The 27,746-nt window shown below is 38.3% G+C and overlaps 1 protein-coding gene across 2 annotated transcripts in view; it reads right to left on the reverse strand.

The window, feature by feature from the left end:
- mybph (myosin binding protein H) overlaps positions 1-27,746 on the reverse strand; it is an 84,650-nt gene that overhangs the window by 13,456 nt on the left and 43,448 nt on the right. For both annotated transcript variants that reach the window (XM_012963122.3, NM_001045793.1), the window contains 4 exon segments: positions 23,783-23,922; positions 11,644-11,803; positions 10,759-10,895; positions 8,895-9,081 (listed from right to left, as the gene is read on the reverse strand). In XM_012963122.3, the coding sequence (XP_012818576.1) occupies positions 8,895-9,081; positions 10,759-10,895; positions 11,644-11,803; positions 23,783-23,922 (624 nt within the window).

Here is a 27,746-nt window from a genome sequence, read left to right on the forward strand (position 1 = left end):
CCAATGTAAGGTGAATCGAGTTGAATTTTTATACCAAGTGAGCAACATACATACCAAGTGAGCAAGTGTGCAATAAAATTGTAGTCACTCTTTACATGTATGCAAGCTAACAAATAACAGAATATATACCGTATATACTCGAGTATAAGCCAATCTGAATATAAGCCGAAGTACCTAATTTTACCTAAGAAAACTGGAAAAACTTATTGACTCGAGTATAAGCCGAGGGAAATGCAGCCGCTACTGCAAGTTGAAGTGATATCACCCCCCTCCCAGCAGCCAATTAGCAGAACAATGTGAAAGCATCAAGATAGCAGCTCCCAGTATATATCAGAATAGCACGCAATAGTAAGAAATCCAAGTGCGGCTTGGGACTCCCCCAGTTACATGGGAGTAGGAGAAACAATAGGTTACCTGAAAGCAGTTCTAATGTGTAGCGCTGGCTCCTTCTGAAAGCTCAGACTCAGGCACACTTTACTGCTGTGCTGCAAGTTGGAGTGATATCCTTCCCTCACCCCCAGCAACCAATCAGCAGAACAATGGGAAGGGAGCAAGATAGCAAGATAGGGAATCATTTAACCATGAAATAAATCCAATAGGATTGTTCTGCCCCCATTAAGGGGTAATTATATATACTGTTCCATTTCGCCCATGGATGGGTATGTAGGGCACAATTGCCTCTGCGTGCAGCTACTGTTCTGTGGGGCTCCATTGAAAGTGGGAACCATGGTGTTTGCATTGGATTACACCCCACTTTATGGCCCCTTTGTTGGCAATATGGGGGGGGCATACAAGGAAATCCTTATGTGAAAGTGCCTGCACCCCTCCTATAATATCTGCCTTATGTCTGAGGGATCTGACATTCCCAATGAACCTTTAAAAAAATAATCTCTTTAGATTCTAATCTCTGGCCCCACCATTTGCCTGATTTTTCAAAATAATTCATTGGAAGCAATATAAGCCGAGCCTTGTAGCAAAGGATAGAATTACCTACAGAAAAGAATGTAAACTGTAATTGTGCATTCAGCCCGCACAGCATTCCCTTGCTCTGCGCTGTTGGGCCCAACAACTTAGCAAACATGGGTTAAAGGGATCACAACCTCATCTGGTCCCCAGCAACACACATAATATGAAAGGAGTTGTAGATTGAAAAGACAATTTCACTCCAGATGCAGGGAATTGAGGGATATGATCCAGCGTAAATGGGAAACCGGTAGTGATTGCAGGCATGGTGTTGTGATAACTTGATTCTCCCTTACCTATACTATCTCTTTCATTTTATTAACCATTTCTTCAGTTTTTGTAAAGTTTTGTACTTCTTTATGAAAAAATGTTAGAGTTTAAAATGACACATTTAGTAAACTATGAACATTTTTATGCTACACATGTTGTCCTCCTGAACTGTGTTTTCATTTCATGCTAGAAAATATTGCACAGATCTGGAATTTAAATAAGGCGTGTGGCAAAAAACCCAGCAAAATATTTCAAGTTAAGGCTAATGCCAGATGAGGCGTAGGGCGGATATTTTTGGCAAGCATAAAATACCGCCCTACGCCTCCTACATGTGCCTGCACCCGAATGAATGAGATACGCTCGGATGCAGGCACATGTAGCCGAAATACGCATAAAAACGCGAGAGAATGCAAAGTCTAGCGTTTTTATGCGTATTTCGGCTACATGTGCCTGCCCCCGAGCATATCTCATTCATTCGGGTGCAGCCACATATAGGAGGCGTAGGGCAGTATTTACAACAAGCGCTTTTCCGCTTGCCAAAAATATCCGCTCTACGCCTCGTCTGACATCAGCCTAAATACAACTCATCTGCTGTATCTATGAAATCTGAGTATTTGAAGGAGCTAAAAATGCATGTGTAGGCATAAATCACAGATGTTCATGTCATGTTAACCTCAGTCAAGTGAACTCTATTCTCCCATACTGTATATAAAAAATGTCATATTATTAGCATTCATTAGCATAGCAGTATAGAGGTATCTAAAATAATAAAAATTCAAGATATTTAAAAAACTGTATTAGGAAATATTTGTTTCCAGATATTATTTGGAATAATAAAGCCACTATGTACATAATGATTATCGGCTCCGAAATTTTTTAACCCAAACCTGACCCTAACTTGCTACTTCCCAATCCTAAGCCTTCTACTATATGACCTGCACCCAACCCAACTCCTCTCTGATTATTTATTTATGGGTGGGATCAGCCTACATAGGGAGGGGTCAACACTATGACATCACCAAAGGGGGAGGGACCTGCCACCCGCCCAAACCTACACATTGTCGACCCAAACCTACATATTGTTGAATGTGAAATACAGCCCTTCTATAAAGAACAGGATGCTTCTTTTTAATACAATTCTGAATATTTAGCTACATGCCTAAATTTATAGGCAATGATATAGTGATGAAGCTACTTTAGAGTGAGGAAGGAATATTTCACAATGTTAAAGGGCTGTTTCACCTTTACATTTACTTTTACTGTATTATAGAATGTCCTATTCCTAGAAACTTTGCATTTGGTCTTCATTATTTATAGTTCTCAAATTATTGACCCCAAGAGCCAAAAACTGTTGCTTTGTGAGCTTTGTGAGCTTTCAGTTGTACTATTATCGTTACTTTTTATGACTTATCTTTACATTCAATCCCTCTCTTATTCATATTCCAGTCTATCATGTAACCCACCTCCTGGATTCTAAGGTAAACAAAACCCTAGCAATCAGATAGCTTCTGAAATTCCAAACTGGAGAGCTGCTGAACAAAAAGCTAAATAACTGAAAAAACTCAAAAAATTAAGTTGAAAATTGTCTAAAAGATTAATTTAAAGGAGAAGGAAAGTCAAAACCTATTAAGCACACTATTAAATAGTACTACTATTGCTGTGTAAAAACGCTATATTTCTGGCTTGCCTAATGAAAGATTTACAGAGATACACATACTAGAACCTACATACTTGTTTCAGTGAACGGCGCCGCCATCTTGTCCAGCATGTCTGTATGGGCTGAAAAGCACAAGCCAGCCCCCCCTCAGATCCCCGCTCCTGCCACAAACCCCCCCGCTCCTGCCACAAAACCTCCACCGCTCCCCGCACCTGCCCCCCGCGCCTGCCCCCCCACTCCCCCCACCTGGATGTCACAGAGTTCTCCATCGCTGCATCGCCATGGCAACCAGACTCTCCTGCTGTTTGCACATGCGCCGCCTACAGTAACAAGTCGCACTGCACTGCTCAGCGTTTTTTTTTCCTGTTTGGCTTCTGATCTTCTGAACAGGTGAAATATGGGGAGACTTAAGGGCACTATTGAGACAACTAAAGGTATGCCTGCAGCTTGAGATTAACTCTTTATTAGCCTTTCCTTCTCCTTTAAAGCTGAACAACCCCTTTAAATTAGCAACTGGCTTCTTGATCAACTTAAATATTTACCAGTGGGTGCACTTGATGGTCTTATTTACTGTTATGGTGAATTCCCTTATTATTGAATAAAACAGTTTATATTAAAGCACAATGTTTTGTTTGTGCTATGTACAAAGAACCTGAAAATATTTGTACATACATTAAATAATTGCACCAGTATGTTTACCATCTGAAAATGAAATATTTCTTACATACCTAATTTCTGTTTTCTATGATAAATGTTTACGTTCTGTAAACAGCAAGTGCAGAAGACACATGGTTTTTATTTATGATTTATAATATTATATAGCTTATCTACAAGCTTAACTTGTCTTTTTATGCAGGCCCTCTGCTATTCAAATTCCCATCTCTCGTTCAAACAACTGACTGGTTGCTAGAGTTGCTGAACAAAAAGCTAAATAATTCAAAAACCATCAAAAATAAAAAATTAAGACCAATTTCAAATAGTCTTAGAATATCAATGTCTACATAATACTAAATGTTAAATTTAAAGGTGAACAACCCCTTTAAGCTAAAGTGGCTCAATATCTAACCATGATGTCCAGGTTGTGCAAATAATAACAGTTATGTTTATCACCTATGTATCCCCTTGTCTCATTTATCTTTTTCAGGAGAAGCCACACTGCTATGAAGGGAGCTTTGGAGCTATGTTGAAAAACCCAACATACTGTTCTTTGACTTCAGATTATTCTTCTGCTTTTTCCTGTTCTTCTTCTTAGCGCCCCCCATTTTGTAAACGCTACTCCTCCTACAGTTTTAGAGGTACAACACCAAAACTCTCCACAATTCTTCGCCCTATAGCGGAGCAGGTCGCTTGTGCTTTTCTAAGTGATCCTGCCCCCCTGTCTTTTTGTGGCGCTGCTCCGAACACCCCAATTTTCCCATTGACTTTGACAGGGAAGATTTTCAAACTGCTGCCACTCTTACAGCTTTGAAGCTACACCCCCCAAACTTGAATAACATAATAATGGGGTCACCCCAAATGAAACAGCAACATTTTTTGATGACCCCCAAAGTGGGAGGGGTCAACAACAGCCAATCAAATTTCACCCATTGACTTTTATGGGGAAATTGAAACTGCTGCCAATCTTACAGCTTTGAGGCTGCACTCCCCAGACTTGAAACATAATCATGGGGTCAGCCTGAACGAAAATATGATGATTTTTGGATGCCCAAAAGTGGGCGGAGCTGTGAACAGCCAATCAGATTTTACCTTTTGACAGGTGGAAATTCAACCTGCTGCCATTCTCACAGTAATAACACCAGGGTCCCCAAACTTTGGAGAGTTAGGCACCAGATAACTGCAGTTCAAGCTTAGAAGAAGTGGGTGAAGCCACCAACAGTCAATCAGATTTTACCTATTGACTTTCAATGGAGAAATTCAACCGGCTGCCATTATGACAGTATTAACACCAGGTTCCCCAAACTTTTCACAGTTGGTCAATAGGGGACTGCAGTTTTAGTTTTGAAAAGTGTGTGGAGTCACCAACAGCCAATCAGATTTTACCTATTGAATTTTATTGGTTTGATGCCAGGGTTTCCAAACATTGCACAGTCAGTTACTAGGTGATTACGTACTCAAGGTTAGAAAAAGTGGGCAGGGCCACCAAAAGCCAATCACATTTCTTTCATTGTTTTCAGTTGGGAAATTTTAACTGCTGCCACTCTCACATGTTTAATGTCAGGGTCCCTAAACTTTGCACAGTTTGTCACTGGGTGACTACATTCCAAGTTTAGAAAAATGGGTGGAGCCACCAACAGCCAATCAGATTTTAACTATTGATTTTCAATGAGGAAATTCAACCTGCTGCCATTCTCACAGTATTAAGACCAGGGTTACTAGGGGACTGCATTTTTAGGTTTTTAAAAGTGGGTGTAGCCACCAACAGCCAGTCAGACTTCCCAAACTTTGCACAGTCAGTCACTGGCTGACTACATATTCAGGGTTAGAACAAGTGGGTGGAGCCACCAACAGCCAATCCATTTCCACCCATTAAATTTCATTGGTTTATATTTAAGCTGATATTTAAGTATTAATTCCAGGGTTGTTAATCATTCCAGAGTTAGTCACTTTGGTATTTTCTGTTCAAAGTTGGAAATAAAGTGGGTGGAGCCACCAACAGCCAATCACATTTAACCTTTAACATTTACTTTCAATGGTGAAGTGTAAAATGCTTTCAGTCTCACAAATTCTTTGCAAAGTTGGTCACTGGGGGACTGCAGTTCAAAAATAGGAAAAGTGGGTTTGGCAACTAACAGCCAATCTGCCAGGGTGCCCACTGTTTGTCACTGGGTGACTGACTCAAGGTTAGAAAAAGTGGGCACACCCACCAACCACCAATCACAATTTACCTATTGACTTTTATTGGTTTAAATTTAAACTGCTTCCGTTCTTTAACTATTAATCCTAGGGTCCCTAAACAGAGTTAGTCACTGGATAACTGCAGTTCCAGCTTAGAAAAAGGGGATGGAGCCACCAACTGACAATCAGATGTCACTCGTTGACTTTCAGTGGGAAAATTTATATTGCTGCCGTTCAGACACTATTAAAATAAGGGTCTCCAAACTTTGCACAGCTAATTCCCAAAAAATTGAATTTGGTGCAATATAGAAATTACCAAGCCTTTAATTAGAAATGGTAAAGCATGCTGATTTCCTCATAACAGTGCCCTTTTTTTTAGTCATGTTTATTATTGTGCCTTTCTTTAAAGGGGATAAAAAGCTATACTGAAACTTTCAAATATACATTAGTCTAAAAATGTTGAATGATTTTGAATCTATTTCTGCGCTCCTGTGCACGATCTGCTGAGCGCATTTGGAGGAAATCACGCGTTAAAGCTGACTTCCTCCACTATAAATTTCTTATGGTGTGCCTCAATACTGCCCTATCCCAGGCCAAGCAAGCATACTATAACACACTTATAAATAATAATAAATCAAACCCGCGGCACTTATTCTCCATATTTAACGCGGTACTTCATACCTCACCTAATGAATCAATCAAACCCATTCTTAAAAAGGCTACACTGGACCCATCCTGCCTTTCTAACTACCGTCCCGTCTCTCTCCTGCCCCTAGCCTCTAAACTCCTGGAACGTCTTGTCTTTTCTCGTGTAACTAACTTCCTCTGCACCCATAATCTGCTGGACCCTATGCAGTCTGGTTTTCGGCCTGCAACAAATCCTCTACCCCGGTTCCGCTTAGTGTGGGGGTGCCTCAGGGCTCTGTGCTTGGTCCCCTGCTGTTCTCCCTGTACACTCTCTCTTTGGGAGACCTTATTTCTTCTTTTGGTCTTAAATACCACCTATATGCAGATGACATCCAGATATATTTAGACACCCCTGCACTAACTGCTGATGTCCAAACCCAGATTGGTAACTGCCTCCTGGCTATCTCCTCCTGGATGAACCGACGCCAGCTCAAACTTAACCTAGCCAAAACAGAGCTCATGGTCTTCCCGCCCAAACCTGGCCCTCCTCCTCCTTTCACCATTACTATTGATGGCATGACCATCAACCCTGTAAATTCTGCACGCTGCCTTAGGGTTATCTTTGACCAGTCCCTCTCCTTCTCTAACCATATTAATAACACTGCCAAAACCTGCCACTTTTTCCTCCGTAATATTGCCAAGATACGCCCCTTTCTCTCACAAGCAACAGCTAAAACACTAATCTATGCCCTTATCCTTTCCCGCTTAGATTACTGCAATCTCCTACTAACCGGCCTCCCAGACTCCCACCTCTCTCCCCTGCAATCAATCTTAAACTCTGCTGCCAGGATCCTCCTGCTCTCTCCTAAGAGGGATCCTGCTCAGCCTCAATTAAGCTCACTAGCATGGCTGCCTGTCAAGCAAAGGATAGCTTACAAAATCTTTCTGCTGACATTCAAAGCCCTTCACTCCTCTGCTCCTCACTACATTTCTTCACTGGTCTCCCTACATGTTCCTGGTCGTCTCCTCCACTCCTCTCAGAGCCTCCGTCTCTTTACACCATCCACACCCACTGCTCTCTCTCGTCTTAAACCTTTCTATCTTGCTGCTCCTTACCTCTGGAACTCTATCCCTGAATCCCTCCATAGAGAAAATTCACCCACTCTCTTTAAGAAAAAAACTCAGCTGTTACCTTCTGGAGCACTAAGACATTATTTTGCCCAGTCCTGCGCTTAAGGGCAAATGCCCATACCTGATGCACTCTTACCTTCCAGTTTGTGCCTGTATGTTACCCAACCACTCAGATTGTAAGCTCTACGGGGCAGGGACCTCCTTCCTACTGTGTCTCATACCACATGGCACTTATATATATATATATGTATTTATTGTATTTATTTATTATATCACTTGTCCTCCCTGTGTGTAATTTTGTATTCTGTAAGACTGTACAGCGCTGCGTACCCTTGTGGCGCTTTATAAATAAAGTTATACATACATACATACATCTATTTGTAAACTTAATTACTATTGAAACCAGTGGTTGTCCTTTGCCATTCATTGCACTGCTAGGTCTGATTACTGAAAATGTAGCAAAAAATAACAGATTAACAAACCTGTGTGGAAGCTTGCAGGGCATGGACTCTTGGCTGGAGGAGAGCTGAATTCTACTACATTTTTTCATAACCAGCTGTGCAGAAAGGGACAGGCAAGTACTGCTTTCAATTGTAATCGTTTAAACTAAGAAATTATGTATTGGATAGTTTCCGCAAACTGTAATGGTGGGATTACATCCCCTTTTTATGTTTCCAGGGTAAGGTCCTGCTGTTAAATTTATTCAGATATTTATAAATTTCATGTTATAGTAGTTCTCACTCACTTGGTAGGTTTTTGTGCAGAGGAAACATAGGACTAGCATACTTACTTTTTGTAATACATATTCTGATTTGTATTGATAATCACAAATAATAATAGTGCGTGTGGGAGAAGAGGTAGAAAGTTGATCAGCATATATATCAATGAAATGAACTAAATGTATTAATTTGGGCTGCTGTTTGGTAAATTTAAAGGGTTAACTTGTTTAAATAACCTCAGAAACAATCTAATTATGTAGCTTATGAATTGCTATGATTGTGAGGAATAATGAGTACAGGAAGAAACAGTATGAAATGTAAATGAAGAGGAGATGATACAAGGTAACACATTATCCTATTTCTGTAAACCACTGAACCAGACATATTATGGAAAACTAAGCCAAACTCAGAGAACTGAGCCAAACCTTGTTTTTTAAATTTTGACTCTCTTCAAATCATCTACACGGAAACCAGGAGATACATTTTGGGACCTTTACAACAAACTGGATTTGTCTTTCTGATGATTTACCGAAAAATATTTATGATTCTGATAATTTACTGATGCATCTAGCCAATTTTCTGAAGTTTGCATTATGAATTTTCAGATTCAACATGTTGGTGTATACATTTGGCTAATGATCATTTCTTCACATAAGTCTTACATCATAAAATTGTAGTCTAGTATTACATACCTCTAACATCCAGCCTGCAATCTACACTTGCTTCCCCTAATGAGTTGATTGCTTTACAGGTGTAAACTCCACCATCAAAAGGACAGGGCTTGCGAATTTCAAGAGAGCAGACTCCCTGATTAACAAGGCACCGAAATTTAGGGTCCTCTCTAATTTCCATTTGATTCTTTAGCCACACAATTCTAGGCTGAAAAAAAGGCTTTAGTTTAAAACAAATATATTTATTTTTCATAGATTGTTCAAACTTGCTTACCTCAGGATTAAGGACACACATGTTTAAATCTATTACAAAACCACACAAGATATAAATTAAAAAAAAGGGGATCAAATTTCAAACTGTCATATAGCTGTGACTAACAAAATGTAAAAGCTTTTAAAATTTTCTGTTCAAATAAGAAACCACTACTAGTATAATAATTCTAAAACCTAACCTAGATGACCATGCTTAAAGTTTTTTTTTTTTTAATCAATGACCCCTTTAGGAGAAGTAAATGCTACGTCAATGGGGGGGGGTTCCAGAATCAAAAGTCACTGGCACCCTCCAGTGACTTTAATTGCTTACCTTTTACCCCTTCCTTTGTTCTTCTGTCTTCTGAATCATGGGGCCTACATATGCGCAGTAGAGTGAAGAAGCTGGCTTTTTTGTTAAAGTTTGGCTTTTCTCTCTACTGCGCATGTGCAAGTGGCGCGAAGATAGAAGAAGAAAGACTTAACAAAAAAAAGCCGACTTCTTCACTCTACTGTGCATGCATGGGCCCCGGAATTTAAAAGAAAGAAGAAAGCTACCCCAGGCTGGTGCGAGTTTCAGCGGAGCAACCGGGTAAAAAGTAAGCGATTACAGTTACTGGGGGGGGGTCTAACATTTGGCACCCCCAGTGATTTTTACTTTTCCTTCTCCTTTAAGTGTTTTTTTCCCTGCATTCCCCAGCAGTGGCATTCTGTTCTTTTATGTGTTCCACCTACCTTCTGTGCTTACATGTGTCTGTGTGAGTACAGGCACATACATAAGTATGGAATGTGTTTGTTTCTGTACTGCCCTGTGGTGGAAATTTTCTATGTAGGAGTACCCAATAGCACATACTACTAAAAGTATATTTTTATGAAAATGGTTTATTTGGATGAAGCAGGGTTTTACATATGAGCTTGTTTATGCAAATATAAAAATATAGTTTTCCTTTAAGATAGAAAGTGCATAAAAACTTAATAATAATATAAGCTCATTTAATAAACACTATCTGAACTTAAATAAATAAATATGTATTTTTATCACCTTGACTTGCATGATTCCAAGGACTGAAAAGGAAACCCCTTCCTGTCCTTGCTCCTGGAATTTGCAGTTGAAGTGATGGCTTCTGCTTTCCAGTGAATCTGTGCATCACCCACTATGGAAAACAGATCGGGGCTTATTTATAAACAATGGGCATATTTTCCCATGGGCAGTAACCTATAGCAACCAATTAGTGATTGGCTTTTTTCAGCCAGCTGCAGGTTGATCAATAAAAGCAAGCATTTGATTGGTTGCCATAAGTATCGGCTCAGGTACAAATTTTCCCAGTGTTTATAAATGAGCACCTATCTGTTTTCCATTGTGGGTGGTGCACAGATTCACTGTAAAGCAGAAGCCATCACTTCTGAAGGGACAGGGAAAAGGTCCCTGCAAGCTGAGGCAGTCTATAATGGGTCCCCTTCAATCTGTGGAAAACATGTATATCTATGTTAAAGGGGAAAAAAAATATATATATATTCATTTTGGAAGTTCAGTTAGTGTTTATGCACCTTTTCTACATGACCCCAACTGAATGAGCTTATGTGAAAAAGAGGGGTATATTTTCCCTTAAAGCACCCATTAACTTATGTATCTTACCTTTGGGCTTCCACGGACACAACAGAACAGTTTAGTGCTATATCCAGTTGTTGTTGCTCTATTAGCAAGCGGCTGGGTAAATTTTGGTGGCTCTGCAAAATCTCGTTCCTTGTACTCTGGGGGCTTATAAGTGATTCCTACACATTTATTAAAGAAAACAGAAATAGTTAGTAGAAGTATCACATAATTAATATGGGATAGGACCATAAATATTCTTTAAATTATAGCCTTATAAACAGTGCTTAGAGATGTCATAAATTATAATAACTTAGTGATGTAGTTTTTCACATGAATCACTAATATTTGCATATTATATAGAAATTACGTTCCCCCTGCCTTCAGCATTATGTTTTTAAATATATGTAATACAAGAGAGCTGTAAAGGAGGAAGTAGTGTTATGGCCATTATGTTAGACATCTGTTCACTCCACCCTAACTAACTATATTGAAAATATTTTTTATTTTGGGCAGTCTATCTATTTTACACATTTTCATTTTTAGACTGAACTGTTCCTTTAAGGCAATGTTCCCCAACCAGTGGTTCATGAGCAACATGTTGCTCCCCAACCCCTTGGATGTTGCTCCCAGTGGCCTCAAAGTAGGTGCTTATTTTTAAATTCCTGGCTTGGGGGCAAGTTTTGGTTGCATAAAACCCAATGTAAAGTCAAACAGAGCCTTTGGTAGGCTACCAGTCCACATAGGGGCTACCAAATAGCCAATCACAGTCCTTATTTGTACCCCCAGGAACTTTTTCCATGCTTGTGTTGCTCCCCAACATGTTTTCCATTTGAATGTGGCTCACTGGACTGCTTTGCCTGGATACCTTATCAAAACACCTAACAAAGACTAATCTTGCATTGTAACATAAAGCAGATTATAACATACCTGTTTTCTTAATAACAGCAGCATCTTTAATTACTGCAGCCTTTTCACTTAGTCCACACAAGTTTTCAGAAAATACTCTGAAGTAATAAGAATTTCCCATGATCAGGTCTGAAACAGTGCAGTTAGTCTGGCGATAATGCTCCTGTACAGTAAACCATTCCTAAATCAAGAGAAATGTAGATAAGTTTTAAAAAACTGAAGCTGCCATTTAAACCTTTAGAAAACATACTACTTAAAAGATAGTAAGTACATTTTTAAGAAATATCAAAAGGCATCTGAGGGGATGGAGGCTCAGAGATAGTCAGAAATCAGCTTATATAAAGTCTTGCACATCTTAGAAGCCTCATACCTTGCTCCTGAGATGAACGGAAACCTGGATTGAGTATCTAGAAAGTTTTCTGTAGAACGGTGCTGATGATAAAATGGCCAAATTAATGCAGCTGAGGTTCTCACCTACCGTTCCATTCCGTACAAAATTTTAAAATAGCTTGGTCAGCTTTTCTAATAAACTGATACATGACTGTGTTTTACTGATAAGCATTTCTTAAGACACACTTAGGGGCCCATTCATTAAAGTCCGAATGAGAAACATTTGTATATTTTCTAACTTTTGGAACTTTGCATAATTTCCACAATATTTTCATTAAATTACGCATCTTTTTCGTGCTTTGCATCAATTTGTACAACAAAATCATATTTGTCGCAATGACTATGAAAGTTTCGGAATTCATTCAAGCTTCGGTATCGTGACTATCTTTTGGCCAGGTTGCAGAGTCGGATTGAGTCCTATGGAAGGCTTCCAAAATCATGCATTGAAGGTTCAAAGTCAGAAAGGTATCGTTCAGATATGAAAATTTCATAGCTTTCGGATGGCACCACAATATTTTCGTATGACCACGACACCAATTTTTGCGCAATTAACGCACATCAGAATGATCATAGTTAATCCAAATTTTTTCCAGTCGTGCTTTTGATTGTCAAAAATTTGTACTTTGATAAATGTTCCCCTTCTTAAAAACAATTCCACAAAAATTAGGATTACCTCCAGAATGGGGAACTTTTAGGATTGAAAGACTGCATAGAATTGGCCCTGTCAAGGACCTACAAAACCAAGAGCAATAATATTCAAATACTGAGAAAAACATTGCACAACAATGCAAGGAATTTTCCAAGTCATGCCAAACGCTGATTAATCATAATATAAACTTTTTGCTAATTTATCCTGCTAGACTTAAAATTTTTTGTCTACTGAGGTGTCATCCTTGGTTCGATGCAGGTTCAGAGCTAAAAAATACCACTCAACCAAAGGATTAGAGAGTCTGAAAATATGAAAAATCTCGGCAGTCAAAAGCGCCCAAAGAACTTAAATCACCTACATTGCAATCTGATATGGGATCAGGACCTAGGTCTAGATCACCTCATCCTCCAAGGGCAATTAACCCTTCACAATCCAGTGATGATGACGTTATTTGATACATAACTTATCTCATATGACCCAGAACATGATGCCTTTTCTTTGGTAATGATGGTAAATTTTAGCTGTTTCTTAATTTGATTTTTTCTACCCAGTGAAGTTTTGGTAATGCATTATTGTCTGCCTCTCATCTTTCCTAATGAAATTCCATCATAATGCCTATTCTTTAAACTTTGTTTCCTGAAATATTAATGGTCTTAATCACCTTAACAATGTTAAATTAAAGAAAGTTTGGGCTGGAGAGGTAACTCTCTCCAGCAGTAGATAAAAAAGGGCTGAGTTGCTATTTTGTTCCATCATAAACTTAATGCAGCAATATTAAAGTTGAGCAAGGAATATATATATATATATATATATATATATATATATATACATTCCGATTGACAATGCGCACTCCTCATCCTTTATAATTCATTTATTGTTGCATTAAAAACATCAACGTTTCGGTCCAGGTCTAGGACCTTTATCAAGATGTTAAACCATGGTTTAACCATGGTTTAACATCTTGATAAAGGTCCTAGACCTGGACCGAAACGTTGATTTTTTTAATGCAACAATAAATGAATTATAAAGGATGAGGAGTGCGCATTGTCAATTGGAATGAATATGAGCTACAACCATGTGCAGCACCCTTGAATTGGATATGGAGTAAAGTGAGTAATGGGAGTGCGGACCTAGTGATACAATATATATATATATATATTCTGAGGTACTTATTAATGATATTACTTGGCACTTATGGTCAGCTTACTCCCCAGATGACACAAAAAATAAACATTTTACTTGGTTTAAACAACAGATTTCCTCAGTTCCCCATAGAAATACTATGTTACTGTCTGATGATCTAAATCAGTGATCCCCAACCAGTGGCTCGTGAGCAACATGCTGCTCCCTAACCCCTTGGATGTTGCTCCCGGTGGCCTCAAACCAGGTGCTTATTTTTGAATTTCTGGTTAGGAGGCAAGTGTTGATTGCATAAAAACCCAGTGTAATTGCCAAACAGAGCCTTCTGTAGGCTGCCAGTCAACATAGGGACTGTTAAAAAGCCAAATATTGCTCTTATTGGCACCTCCAGGAACTTTTTTAATGCTTGCGTTGCTCTCCAAAACTTTTTCCATTTGAATGTGGCTCACGGATATAAAAGGTTGGGGATCCCTGATCTAAATGAATCTCATATATAGTTACATAGGGTTGAAAAAAGACCATCAAGTTCAACCCTTCTAAGTAAACCCAGCACAAACAAACCTATACTTACCTATCTATAGACTCACATACATAAACTATATATATACAAACATTAATACTAATTGTAGATATTAGTATCACAATAGCCTTGGATACTCATCAAGGACCCTCTTAAAGCTATTAACAGAATCTGCCATTACAGCATGACTAGGAAAGACATTCAACAACCACACTGCCCTCTCCGTGAAAAACCACCTACGCTGCTTCAAATGGAAGCTCTGTTCCTCTAATCTAAAGGGGTGGACTCTGGTGCGCTGATCTTTTTATGGAAAAAAGAACATCCCCTATCTGAGTGTATCCTATAAACTTTCCAGTTTCAAAGCTATTCCAAAAAAAGATAAAGACCTTTCCTATAGGCCAATATCCCTACTTAATCAGGATATCAAATTAGTATCTAAAATTTTGGTGGCCAGATGATTCCCTTTATGATTTTAAATTCATTAAGAATACATCAGGGGTTAAATACATTAGAGCTCTATTGAATATAATATTCATTTCCAAAAAACACAAAATTCCATGCTCCTTACTCTCTATTGATTCCGAAAAGGCTTTTTACAATGTAATTGTAAATTGGCGGGGCTCAATTTTATCCTTCAGAATTTTCAAGGGCACCAACCAAGGCTGCCCCTTATTGCCTTTATTATTTAATATAGCATTGGGACCATTGATTAGAGCAATCAGTTCTTCAAAAAATATCCAAGGGATTAAAAAAACAAAAAGGAACTGAAGATTTTGGCATTTGCAGATGATTTGCTTCTAATAATTAGAATCCTGTTATGACTTATTTGCATACGTATGAGGCGGTCTCCTCAATCCTTTTAGCTTGTTCGTGAATCCCCACTCCTGGCTCTACCTAAGCTGATCAGAAAACCCTGCACTACACTGATGAGCCCCAAAAAGGGGCGAAACCGGTTGGTAGTTGGGAATCTGATCAGCTATTATCCTGGCTTCTGCTTTAAACCCAGTGGGTGAGCTTTAGCCTATAGGATAAACCCATGTCAATGGGACAAAGCCCATGTAAATGGGACTTTTCTAGGAGCCTTAAGGAATTTCTTCCCAGAATCCTGTTATGACTTATTTGCATACGTATGAGGCGGTCTCCTCAATCCTTTTAGCTTCTTCTAATTATTAAAAACCCAAATTATACTCTTAAAACTGTCTTTGCATTGCTTGAAGATTATCAGTCTTTTGCAGGAGACACAATCAGTGTAGATAAACCAGAGGTTATGAATGTTTATGGCTCTATTGTCAACTCTCTATTGAAAACTAAAAAACCCAAAACTCAATTTATATATTTAGGTTTATTCATTCCCCTAGATTTAAGAAAACTTTATTCACTAAATATCACTCCTGCATTGGAAAAAATAATCTCAGTGTGTACAAAATGAGTTGGGTCTCCATACAATCTGAAAGGAAGGGTAATCTTTTTTAAAACTTTAGTTTTCCCTAAGCTGATTTATCCTTTTGTCAATCTGCCTCTACTAACTAGACATTCCGATGTAAGAAGATTAGACTTTGCACTAACACACTTTATATGGAATGTGAAGAGGTCTAAGATTGCTCTTTCTAAACTTAGAACACCGATGAAACTCGGATTTAAAAGTTCCTAATTTTAGAGTTTTCAAGGTAATAAATTTACTAATCCAGAAATAGAAATATTCCATGAACCTCGATTTGATACTTTATCCATAGTAAATGGAGCAATGTTCCTAGTGGTTTTAAAAAGAACCCTTTATTTTGAGATACTATTGTTGTCATTGTTGTTTTTGAACAATTGAAAATAAGAACAATCTCTTCATAAGTAAATTTTAGAGCTGAATGAACAACCTCGCAATATCAGAAAAGATTCACTATCAAATCAATTTTGAATAGCTTTCCAAGGTATTAACCCACTAAAAGAATTAACTTCCAAGTGGTCTAACTTTCTACAACATACTGTTTCTCCAACTCAATTAGTTATATCTATAAATAATTATAATAAATTGATTCTAGCCAAAAGTTGGAGGTTTTCAAGACTTGATTTATTTGCAATTGCCTTCTGTATATGTCAATTTTTTTATTTCCCCTCCCCCTCTTGCCTTCTGTAGCCCTCATTTGAGTGTTTAAAAATAAAGAATTTAAAAAAAAAAAAAAAAAGTTGGAGGTTTCGGCTTGTCCATTTTGAATATGGAAAACTATTTACTAGAAGTAATCTTCATTCCCTAAATGCAACAAAGAGGGTGTAAATCTATTTCATTATCTTTGGTCTTGTTCTAAAATTAGGAATTTCTGGAAAGAGGTGGAAAGACTCTTAAACCACAGGTTAAAAATGAATATAAAACTATCTCCTAGTATGGTCTTATTACATATCAACAATGATACATTTTACATCAAGTAGTACGGCACACTCATTACCTCAAAAAATTAACAAATTGTTGTTCTTATTTATGGCTGCCTTATTTAAGGCCTTATTTTACCACTGGTTACAGAAAAAACTTCCTACGATAACAGATATTATTTCATATGTCAATCAACTGTGTTGTCAGGAAGCTAGACTTTAAATGTGCTTTAAAAAGTCTTTGTCACTCTATCTTAATGTCAGTGATTCAACATATAAGGACCAGATTTTCAAAATGTTACAAATTCAAAGTCATAAATAGGACTGCAAAAGCCTTTATTTTTAATGCTTTATAATTTGTATTTTATATGTTTGGAAACAATGGTTCTTTTTCTTTTATTTTTTCCACTGGGCTCAGTTAAATAGTTGGATAATTTATTAGTTTTTGTATGTAAAATCACTTTAGTTTCTTGTTTTAAATTACATACTTTTATTTTATCTTTTATTTCAATGTCAAATCGGAGTTGAGATTTACACTGGGTGCCTTGAATGTGTGCAAGGCATCATGAAATCTGAGGATTACCAAAGGATTTTGGGTTGCACTGTAGAGCCCAGTGTCAGAAAGCTGGGTTTGTGGTCGAGATCTTGGGACTTACAGCAGGACAATGGCCCCAAACATATGTTAAAAAGCACCCAGAAATGGATGGCAACAAAGCGCTGGAGAGTTCTGAAGTGGCCAGCAATGAGTCCAGATCTAAATCCCATTAAACATCTCTGGAGAGATCTTAAAATTGCTGTTGGGAAAAGGCGCCCTTCCAATAAGAGAGACCTGGAGCAGTTTACAAAGGAAGAGTGGTCCAAAATTCCCTGTGAGAGGTGTAAGAAACTTATTGATGGTTATAGGAAGCGACTGATTTCAGTTATTTTTAAAGGGTGTGCAACCAAATATTAAGTTAAGGGTGCCAATAATTTTGTCCAGCCCATTTTTGGAGTTTTGTGTGACATTATGTCCAATTTGCTTTTTTTCCTCCCTTTTTTTGTTCTGTTCCAATACACACAAAGGGAATAAACATGTGTATAGCAACTTTTCTGTCAGGAATACTTGATTTTCTGGAAAATTTCTGGGGTGCCAACAATTTTGGCCATGACTGTATATATATAATTTATAGGACATTAAGACATTCTGTAGATTAAGCTACCAAAAATGCCCTCCCCTTTAAGCAAAACAATGATTGCTTGTTCATATATTGCAATATACTTCAAGCTGGCCAGCTATATCAAAGTTATTCCCAGTCTGGCCAGTCCTACACTCACTTTTATTTGATTCAGTAGAACTGGCCAGACTGAGGAGGACTTAGACGTAAGTGGCCAGCTTGAAGTATATTGTAATATGTGGACAAACAATCTCTTTCACTGCCAGCCGTTTTGGATCAAAGTGGAACGTCTACTGCCAGACAGTTTTTGAACATTTTGCACAGCTTTCAAAATATGGTAGAATTTTGGTGTAATTCTAATTCTGTAACAAGATATAGGCTTCTAAATGTCTAAAAAATAGTATAAAGTATGCTCACCCCAGAAATCCATATATTTTTGTAAAGTACACATTCTCCCGAATCTAAAATGGGTACCCATGTCTTTCTACTCCAAAGTACCAAGCCGCAAATCTTTTCTAAATGTAGAAATTTTGATGACATTTCCAAAAATCCCCTCAAAGCTTCCACTTTGCAGCATCTTATCTCCCACATAACATTAGGTACCAAGAAAAAACACCCTAAATTTGAATGCCAGGAGTCCACTGAACAGTTTGATACCCAATATGTATAGGGTTACCAAAATATGTGGCATGTAGGGGCCCCAATGGGAATATACCCCCATATGATCTGTCATTTTAGCTCCTGCAAAATCAACACATTTACATCCTTCATGTGGGATATTGGTACAAAAAAAGTACACTCACCCCAGAAAGCCATATATTTTTGGAAAGTGCACATTCCCCTGAATCTATAATGGGTCTATAATGGGTACACATTTTTTTTTACTCCAAAGTACCTAGCTGTAAAACTGTTTGCCGATTTTTATGACATTTCAGAAAACTGCCTAAAAATGTTGCAATTTGCTGCATTTATCACACACAATTTCTTGCATACAAAGGAAAATCACCCCAAATAGGAACACCAGAGGCCTACTGAACAGTTTGATACCCAATATGCATAGATATACCAAAGTCTGTGGTATGTACTGACCCCGAAATGAAAATAGCGCATAAGGATTTCTTACCGGCCAACTCAGCTTTTGCATACAGAGCCCCCTGACAGCATATTATGGGCCGTAACCCCCTAACTATACAGAAAAACCCAGAAAACCATATAGTTTTGGAAAGTACACATTCTGACAAATCCAACATCGGTAAAGAGTCCTTTCTACACCGAAGTACCAATCTGCAAAGCTTTCCTAAAGTTAGTGGTTTTTATGACATTTCAGAAAATCACCTAAAAATTTGCAATTTGCTGCATTTATCTCACACAATTTCTTGCATACAAGGGCAAATCACCCCAAATAGGAACACCAGAGGCCTACTGAACAGTTTGATACCCAATATGCATAGATATACCAAAGTCTGTGGTATGTACTGACCCCGAAATGAAAATAGCGCATAAGGATTTCTTGCCGGCCAACTCAGCTTTTGCATACAGAGCCCCCTGACAGCATATTATGGGCCTTAACCCCCTAACTATACAGAAAAACCCAGAAAACCATATAGTTTTGGAAAGTACACATTCTGACAAATCCAACATCGGTAAAGAGTCCTTTCTACACCGAAGTACCAATCTGCAAAGCTTTCCTAAAGTTAGTGGTTTTTATGACATTTCAGAAAATCACCTAAAAAATTAGCAATTTGCTGCATTTATCTCACACAATTTCTTGCATACAAAGGCAAATCACCCCAAATAGGAACACCAGAGGTCTACTGAACAGTTTGATGCCCAATATGTATAGATATACCAAAGTCTGCGGTATGTACTGACCCCAAAATGAAAATAGCGCGTATGGATTTCTCGCCTGCCAACTCAGCTTTTGCACAGAGCCCCCTGACAGCGTATTATGTGCTGTAACCCCCCTAACTATACAGAGACTCCCATAAAACCATATATTTTTGGAAAGTACACATTTTGATGAATTCAAAATAGGTAAAGTTATTTTTCTACATCAAAGTTACACATGGCAAAGCTATGCTAAAAACAGATCAGGAATACTAATACAGGGATAAAAATGCAATAAAACCACAAAAATTGTGCGAATTAGTGAAACGACAAAATAAGTCTCACAACAGTGTAATTAGTGGTCAGAATATCTGATCCAATAGTCACGCTGTCAAAATATACAGTTTTTAGGGAAAAGAAACTAAAAACAAAGTGGTAAAAAAAAAATATTTAAAAAGTGTTTGTGTATACATGTGTGTACATGTGTAAAAGTAGTGTGACAGTGTGTAAGTGTGTATATTAGTGTATATAAGTGTGCAAAATGAAAAAAAACAAAAAAACAACAAAATAAACTGCTACATTTTCGCTGTAAGTGTGTGTAAATGTATGTTACTGTTTGTAAGTGAGTGTGAATGTGTGTAAGTGCAAAAAAAACCCCACCTTACCTGTCCTGAAGCAGGGATCGCAGTTCTGGTCCTCCTGCTGCAGTCTTCATCCGGGCCGGTGCTTGGGGGGGTGAACAGGAAGTGAAGACTAAGCAGCAGAAGCGCTGCAATCGTGCCTGCTGCTTGGAGGTTGGCCCTGCGACGATTGTGTCGCAGGGCCAACATGACAGCCCCCCTGGCTCGTTGCCCAGGTAGCTGTCATCGCTAAAAACTCTCTGCAGAAGCGGCACATGCCGCTTCTGCATAGAGTACCTTTATCTGCCAAACAACGTACGGCACACGTTTTTGGCAGATAAAGCCTTTTACTGCAACAACGTATGCCGTACGTTGTTGGCAGTGAAAGGGTTAAAAGTTTTCCCTGTGAAGAAAATGGCACCAAAACAAATTAATTACCATAGAAACCAGATGTGAGTGTGAAAAGAAAGGAAAAACAACCTAACAAAAAAAACAACTGTAGTTACAGCAAAATATTAGAAGTAATTTAAAAGTGCTGTGTATAGAGAAGTTAGTATGGCTACAAGTGAACCCTGGCACTAATGTTTGTTGTTTTCCCTAAGGAAGATCACAATGATGTGATCAAAACGTTAGAATTTCTTTTGTTTGTTTATTAAAATCATTTACTCCAACTGAGCCTGTTGAGTGCAGTAATTTTTTGTTGCTCTGTACACATTTTACCTGCACCCAGATATGTGTTTTTGTTTGGTGAGTGCTCCTCCATGCTCCTCCATGCTCTATGGTTCATAGGACTGAAACATTGACTTGCACCAATAAATGAATAATAATTCATAATTTTGTTGTATATTTCCCTTTGGTAATTATTTACTACCATTAACAAAGCTAGTTATTTTTTATGGAAAATATTTGTTTTCTACCATTAACAAAAGTAGTTATTTTTGATTAGGGGTTGGAACATCCCAGTGGGGGGAAGTGTACATGGACTGTGAGTGCAATCCTCTTTTTATTGGTCTGCATGAGATTCCCAAGTCAAATGATCAGATCAGCCCCTTTTTGCTCATCACTTTGGTGGTTACATCGAGCCCCTTTTGGGACATCGCTTTGGTGGTTATATCGAGCCAAGATATAACTGGAAATCTTGCAAAATACGTATCCACCTCTTTGTCTTTTACCACAGGAAGGCCTGCTAGTGTATGGGATTAACTTGTGATTTGATTAGAGGTAATAAAGATATTAACAGTGTAACCCAAATTATTTTCTACACCCTATGTGGCTTAACTCTGAGGTAAAGAAGTTAATAGGGAGAAAAAGGAAAGCTTTTAAGAAATATAAGTCAGAGGGGACAGTAGCTGCGTTTAATGATTATAAACACTATAACAAGTGTTGTAAAACAGCAATCCGGAAGGCAAAGATAGAAAATGAGGAGCGCTTTGCGGCCGAGGCCAAGACTAACCCCAAAAAGTTTTTTAAGTATATTAATAGTAAAAAGATGCAGGTTGAGGGTGTGGCCCCATTGAGTTATAATAACAATATGGTTACAGCGGATACAGAAAAGGCAGATGTGCTTAACCAGTTCTTTTCTTCTGTGTATACAGTAGAGGAGCCAGTGGGCCAAGTCCCACCCAATAGCTTCACTGTTGCCTCAGCTCCAACTACACAGTGGTTGGCGCAGGATATGGTGCTTAAAGGGTTACACACGATAAATGTAAACAAGGCACCTGGGCCAGATGGAATACACCCTCGGGTACTGAGAGAGCTAGGGGCAGAATTGCAGTGGCCCTTGTTTCTGATATTCTCAGACTCGCTTTCATCAGGTATGGTACCTAGGGATTGGAAGAAGGCGAATGTCATTCCCATATTTAAAAAGGGAGTAAGATCTCAGCCTGGCAATTATAGGCCTGTAAGTTTGACATCCGTGGTGGGCAAGTTATTTGAAGGCTTGTTAAGGGATCACATTCAAAATTATGTAGTGGAGAATGCCATTATGAGCAGTAATCAGCATGGCTTTATGAAGGACAGGTCATGTCAGACCAATTTAATTGCTTTTTATGATGAGGTAAGTAAGAAGCTGGACAGTGGGGATGCAGTAGATATAATCTATTTGGATTTTGCCAAAGCATTTGATACCGTTCCCCACAAACGACTGCTTTCTAAGCTAAGGTCTATTGGTCTTAGTGAAGTCATTTGCACATGGATAGAAAACTGGCTACAGGATCGGGTACAGAGGGTGGTTGTTAATGGTACATTCTCTACTTGGAATAAGGTCCTCAGTGGGGTCCCTCAGGGTTCTGTACTGGGTCCACTTTTGTTTAATTTGTTCATAAATGACTTAGGGGAGGGTATTATGAGTAATGTATCAGTGTTTGCAGATGACACAAAGCTCTGCAGACCAGTCAATTCTATCCAGGATGTGACATCCCTGCAGCAGGATCTTGACCAACTGGCAATCTGGGCAGCTAAGTGGCAGATGAGATTTAATGTGGATAAATGTAAGGTCATGCACCTGGGATGTAAAAATATGCAAGCCCCGTATACCCTTAATGGGACTGCACTAGGCAAATCCATAATGGAGAAGGACCTTGGAGTCCTTGTAGATAATAAACTTGGCTGTAGCAAGCAATGCCAGGCAGCAGCTGCAAGGGCAAACAAGGTTTTGAGCTGTATTAAAAGGGGTATAGATTCACGGGAGGAGGGGGTTATTCTTCCCCTTTACAGAGCACTGGTAAGGCCCCATCTAGAATATGCTGTTCAGTTTTGGTCTCCAGTGCTCAAACGGGACATTACTGAGTTAGAGAGGGTCCAGAGAAGGACAACTAAGCTGGTAAAGGGTATGGAAAGTCTCAGTTATGAAGAAAGACTGGCCAAGTTGGGTCTGTTTACACTGGAGAAGAGGCGCTTAAGAGGTGACATGATAACTATGTATAAATATATAAAGGGATCATATAATAACCTTTCTAATGTTTTATTTACCAGTAGGTCCTTCCAACGGACACGAGGGCACCCACTCCGTTTAGAAGAAGGGAGGTTCCATTTAAACATTCGGAAAGGATTTTTTACAGTGAGAGCTGTGAAGTTCTGGAATTCCCTCCCCGAATCAGTCGTGCTGGCTGATACATTATATAACTTTAAAAAGGGGCTGGATGGATTCTTAGCAAGTGAGGGAATACAGGGTTATGGGAGATAGCTCTTAGTACTAGTTGATCCAGGGACTGGTCCGATTGCCATCTTGGAGTCAGGAAGGAAATTTTTCCCCTCTGTGGCAAATTAGAGAGGCTTCAGATGGGTTTTTTTTGCCTTCCTCTGGATCAACTAGTAGTTAGGCAGGTTATATATAGGCATTATGGTTGAACTTGATGGACGTATGTCTTTTTTCAACCCAACTTACTATGTTACTATGTTACTATGTTACTATGTAATACATAATTAATAGATTCCATAGTGTTATATAAGGTGGTGTGTTAGTCTTCTTACAGAAGCAGAAGAACAGATATATAATCCTTACCCCAGTTTTCTTGTCTGCTTTTTGCACAGTGTATCCTGTAATATCTGAATTTCCATCATCTAGTGGTGGAGTCCACTCCAAAGCTGCATTAAATCCCCAAACATCCAGAAGCTTAATACTTTTTGGTGGCCCAGGGCGCTCTTTAAAAAGAGAAAAAAAGCAAACAAATTGTATGACAGTGTTTATGCAACATTTTATTCATGTGTACATCCTACTGATCATACTGTGCGCAGCCTATGTTTGACCAGATTTAGAGTTTTATACATGTACTACATGTATTTTATGTTTAAACCACATCCATTCTGCCACTAAGGGCACATTTTTATTTTATTGACTTGTCCGAGACCACTCTTTAAATTACAGACACTGGTTAGATATCTAGACTATTTAAAGGAGAAAGAAAGGTAAAAAACTCTGGGGGTGCCAAATGTTAGGCGAATGTGCAGAAGAGTGAAAAAGACGATGTTCGTTTTATCACGCTACTGCGAATGCGAAAGCGCACAAAGACAGAAGACAGAAGAGGAGATACTCAGTCGCAGGTACCCCAGGCTGGTGCTGTTTCCTTCTCTTAGGAGCACCAGCATGGGGTAAAAGGTAATCGATTAAAGTCACTGGGGGGTGCCTAACATTTTGGCACCCCCCGATGACTTAGCTTTAAGGTAGAAATATTAAAAGATTATATAGCTTGGACTACTTCTTTTAGAAAGAGGTCTGTTTCTGTAAGATCACATTGGGGGGTCAGATAAAGGGGTTAATATTGATTTATTATTTTGTTTAGTGTTTATGGCAAAGATATTATAAGGAAATAAAGATATTTATTTTGTATGTTTTATATGTTCTCTTCGTTTTGTAATAAAGGCTTGCTAAATAAGGGCACCTTGGGCTAATATCTTATGGAAATACATATTAGATTAAGCCTACAAATATAATTCCAATGTTTGCCTAAGATGAAAAAATACTTGCAAATTGTTTAGAAATGTATCCTGTATCCTGACTGAACTAGTATGTTAGATGAATTGACTTTAAAAGAGAAGGAAAGGCTAATAGGGAAAAAAAAACACTGAGCACTCCAAAAAAATTCCCATAATGCCACGCTCCTGCACCAAAACCAAGACTGGTGTACATGCACAGTTAGTAAGACTATGAAGAAGCATCCTGCTGAGAGCTACATGGATGCTGGCACAGTAAAACAAAGAGACAAGAGTGCTTATGGCTGTATTTACATAGACCTTTGTGATATGAAAAATTCATATCATGTTTATATATATATCCAGTTTCAAATTTAAACCTGTATTGGCATCTTTAGAAAGTATTAAGGGCCCTTGTTGGAGGGGGGGATTTAGAGCATACCAAGGTATGCTGACTAGTGATGAGCGAATCTGTCAGAAACCTGTCGACATAAAATTTGCAAAACGGCAAGAAAATTTGCGAAACAGCAAAAATTTGCAAAACGCATGGCGCATGATTTTTTTGTCACGTGCACTTTTTTTTACGCAACCGCACCAAAATTTTGATGCGTCCGTGCCTAATTTGATGAGACTGCACAACAATTCGCCAATGGCGAAATGCGGAAATTCGCTGTGAATTCATGCCTGGCGAAAAAATTCACTCAAAACTAGTGCTGACCCAATCACTCAGATCCATGGTTCTTAAACTGTTGATCGTAGATTTATTGAACAGGAACATTGGTAACAGAGTTGCCACAAAAAAGAATCAATATAAGTTTAGTATATAAATTACAGCAACTCTTGGGTTACAGTACTTAAACTTAGGTTCCAGCAACAACTTTTAAAGGGTACTTCTGAAGCAGAATAATATATGACACCTTTACCTTCTCTGCTGCAACTGGCACATGTGCAGGACAGCAGACCTACTGTATGCATGCACCAATCACAGAGAGAAGGTGGCAGACTGTCCTTGATTTCCTACAGTGTACTCTCTAGACGGGTTTTAATAGTCTTTCCATTTATATTGAAATTGGTTACAATTTGTTGTTTCAGTTGCTGTAAGCCCATCTACTAGTATAATCCATTCTATGCTCAAATTGATCAGTATAGTCTCCAGCTTGCCTATTTCTTTAAAAAACATTAAATTAAAGCATTTCATAGCCTTTGCTAGTTATTAAACCATTTTATCTAATTGAAATGTTACAGATGTCTAGTTTTAAATAGACTGAGTTGGCAAGTGTATTTGACATTGCAGAAAAAATACAGGGTATGAGAATGTTGAAGTGGCCCATGTTTGATGACGTCATGTGCCGGCCGCATCATGACTCATCACAATTAAGTCACTACATGGCCATGGGCGCTGCCATCTTATTCCAAGTGGTGCGCTCTGCAACAGAGCGCTTCTGACATCCAGCAGTTACCAGGGGTGGCAAAAATCCACTCCTGGTAATGCTAAGTGCCGGATTTCAGGTTATTAAAGGAACAGTAACACCAAAAAATTTATATATTTCAAAGAAATTGAACTATAATGTACTGCTGCCCTGCACTGGTAAAAATGTTGTGTTTGCATCAGAAACATTACTAGAGTTTATATAAACCCTGGTGTGTAGCCATGGGGCAGCCATTCAAAAGAAGAAAAGGCACAGGTTATATAGCTGCTAACAGATAAACCCTGTAGAATACAATGGTGTCTTATCTGTTATCTGCTATGTAACCTGTGCCTTTCTCCTTTTTTCCCAACTTGAATGGCTGCCCCCATGGCTACACAGCAGCTTATTTATATAAACTGTAGTAGTGTTTCTGTAGCAAACACCCCAGTTTTACCAGTGCAGGACAACAGTACATTATATTTCAATTACTTTAAAACACTTTCATTTTTTGGTGTTACTGTTCCTTTAAACCAGAAACACAATTGCAATTGTGCTTTTTCCACTAGCATTGCGGCCCCCGGCCCCCCTTTAGCACAGGAAAGCACTGAGGGGGCAAGGGGTGGCTCGTGATAGAGTCTCCCCTAAAAAAATTACATGGAAAATAACCAGTTGTTTTTCATGCTGTTACTTTGCTCTTCATCAGTGTTCCATAATATTGTCCTAATCTTGTAGTTGGGACAGGATATCATACCAGTATTAATAACCAGTATTAATATTTCATTTGTATAACATCTTTGCTTCACTTTGCATCTTCTATCCCTCTTATTAATTTTACTATTCTATACAGTAGCGATGAGCGATAAAATTTGCAAAATGGCAAAGCCTGTTTGTCACTCAAATTTTTTTGTCGCACGTGTCTTTTTTGGACACGGCCACACCTATTTTGACACGTCCATGACTTTTTTTGATGCACGACAAATCTTTTTGCGCCAAATTTTCGCAGAAGTTTTGTGAAACAATTCACCAACTTCCCTAATTTGCATTTCCTATATCAGCTACCTTAAAGAATAAATACTAAACAGATAATTTATATAGTGAATAATTTACCCCCTGTTGAAAAATACAGGAATATTATAAGTCACAGAGGAGTTCCATAACCATTATACAGTTTGTGAAACTCCAGGGTGACTTCTAATATCCTTGTACTTTACAATAGGGGTTACATTATTTGTTATAATACACAAGTTTTAGTGAATCGTGTCAGAAATTACATCACTAAGCACCCTGTATAACTGATGCCATCACTAAGTTCCGTTTATAAGGATATAATTTACAGGACATTCGTTACTAGTTTATTGTGTATTACTGTATATTATAAGTGACCTATTAAACAAGCTTACCCAATTTGCATGTGTATATATATATATACTGTATATATATATATATACAGTGTATATATATATATATATATATATTGATATTATTGATATATATACAGTATATATATATATACTGTATATATAGCAATAAATATTGTCCTTTTACAGTTTCAACCTTGAGCCACCATTTTGTGATGGTTTGTATGCTTTGTGAGATGGCCTGACAGGAAATAATGCAGCTCAAACTGTAACTGGAAAAATTGTAGGC

Source organism: Xenopus tropicalis, chromosome 2, assembly GCF_000004195.4.
Source record: "Xenopus tropicalis strain Nigerian chromosome 2, UCB_Xtro_10.0, whole genome shotgun sequence".
Taxonomy (NCBI): Eukaryota; Metazoa; Chordata; class Amphibia; order Anura; family Pipidae; genus Xenopus; species Xenopus tropicalis.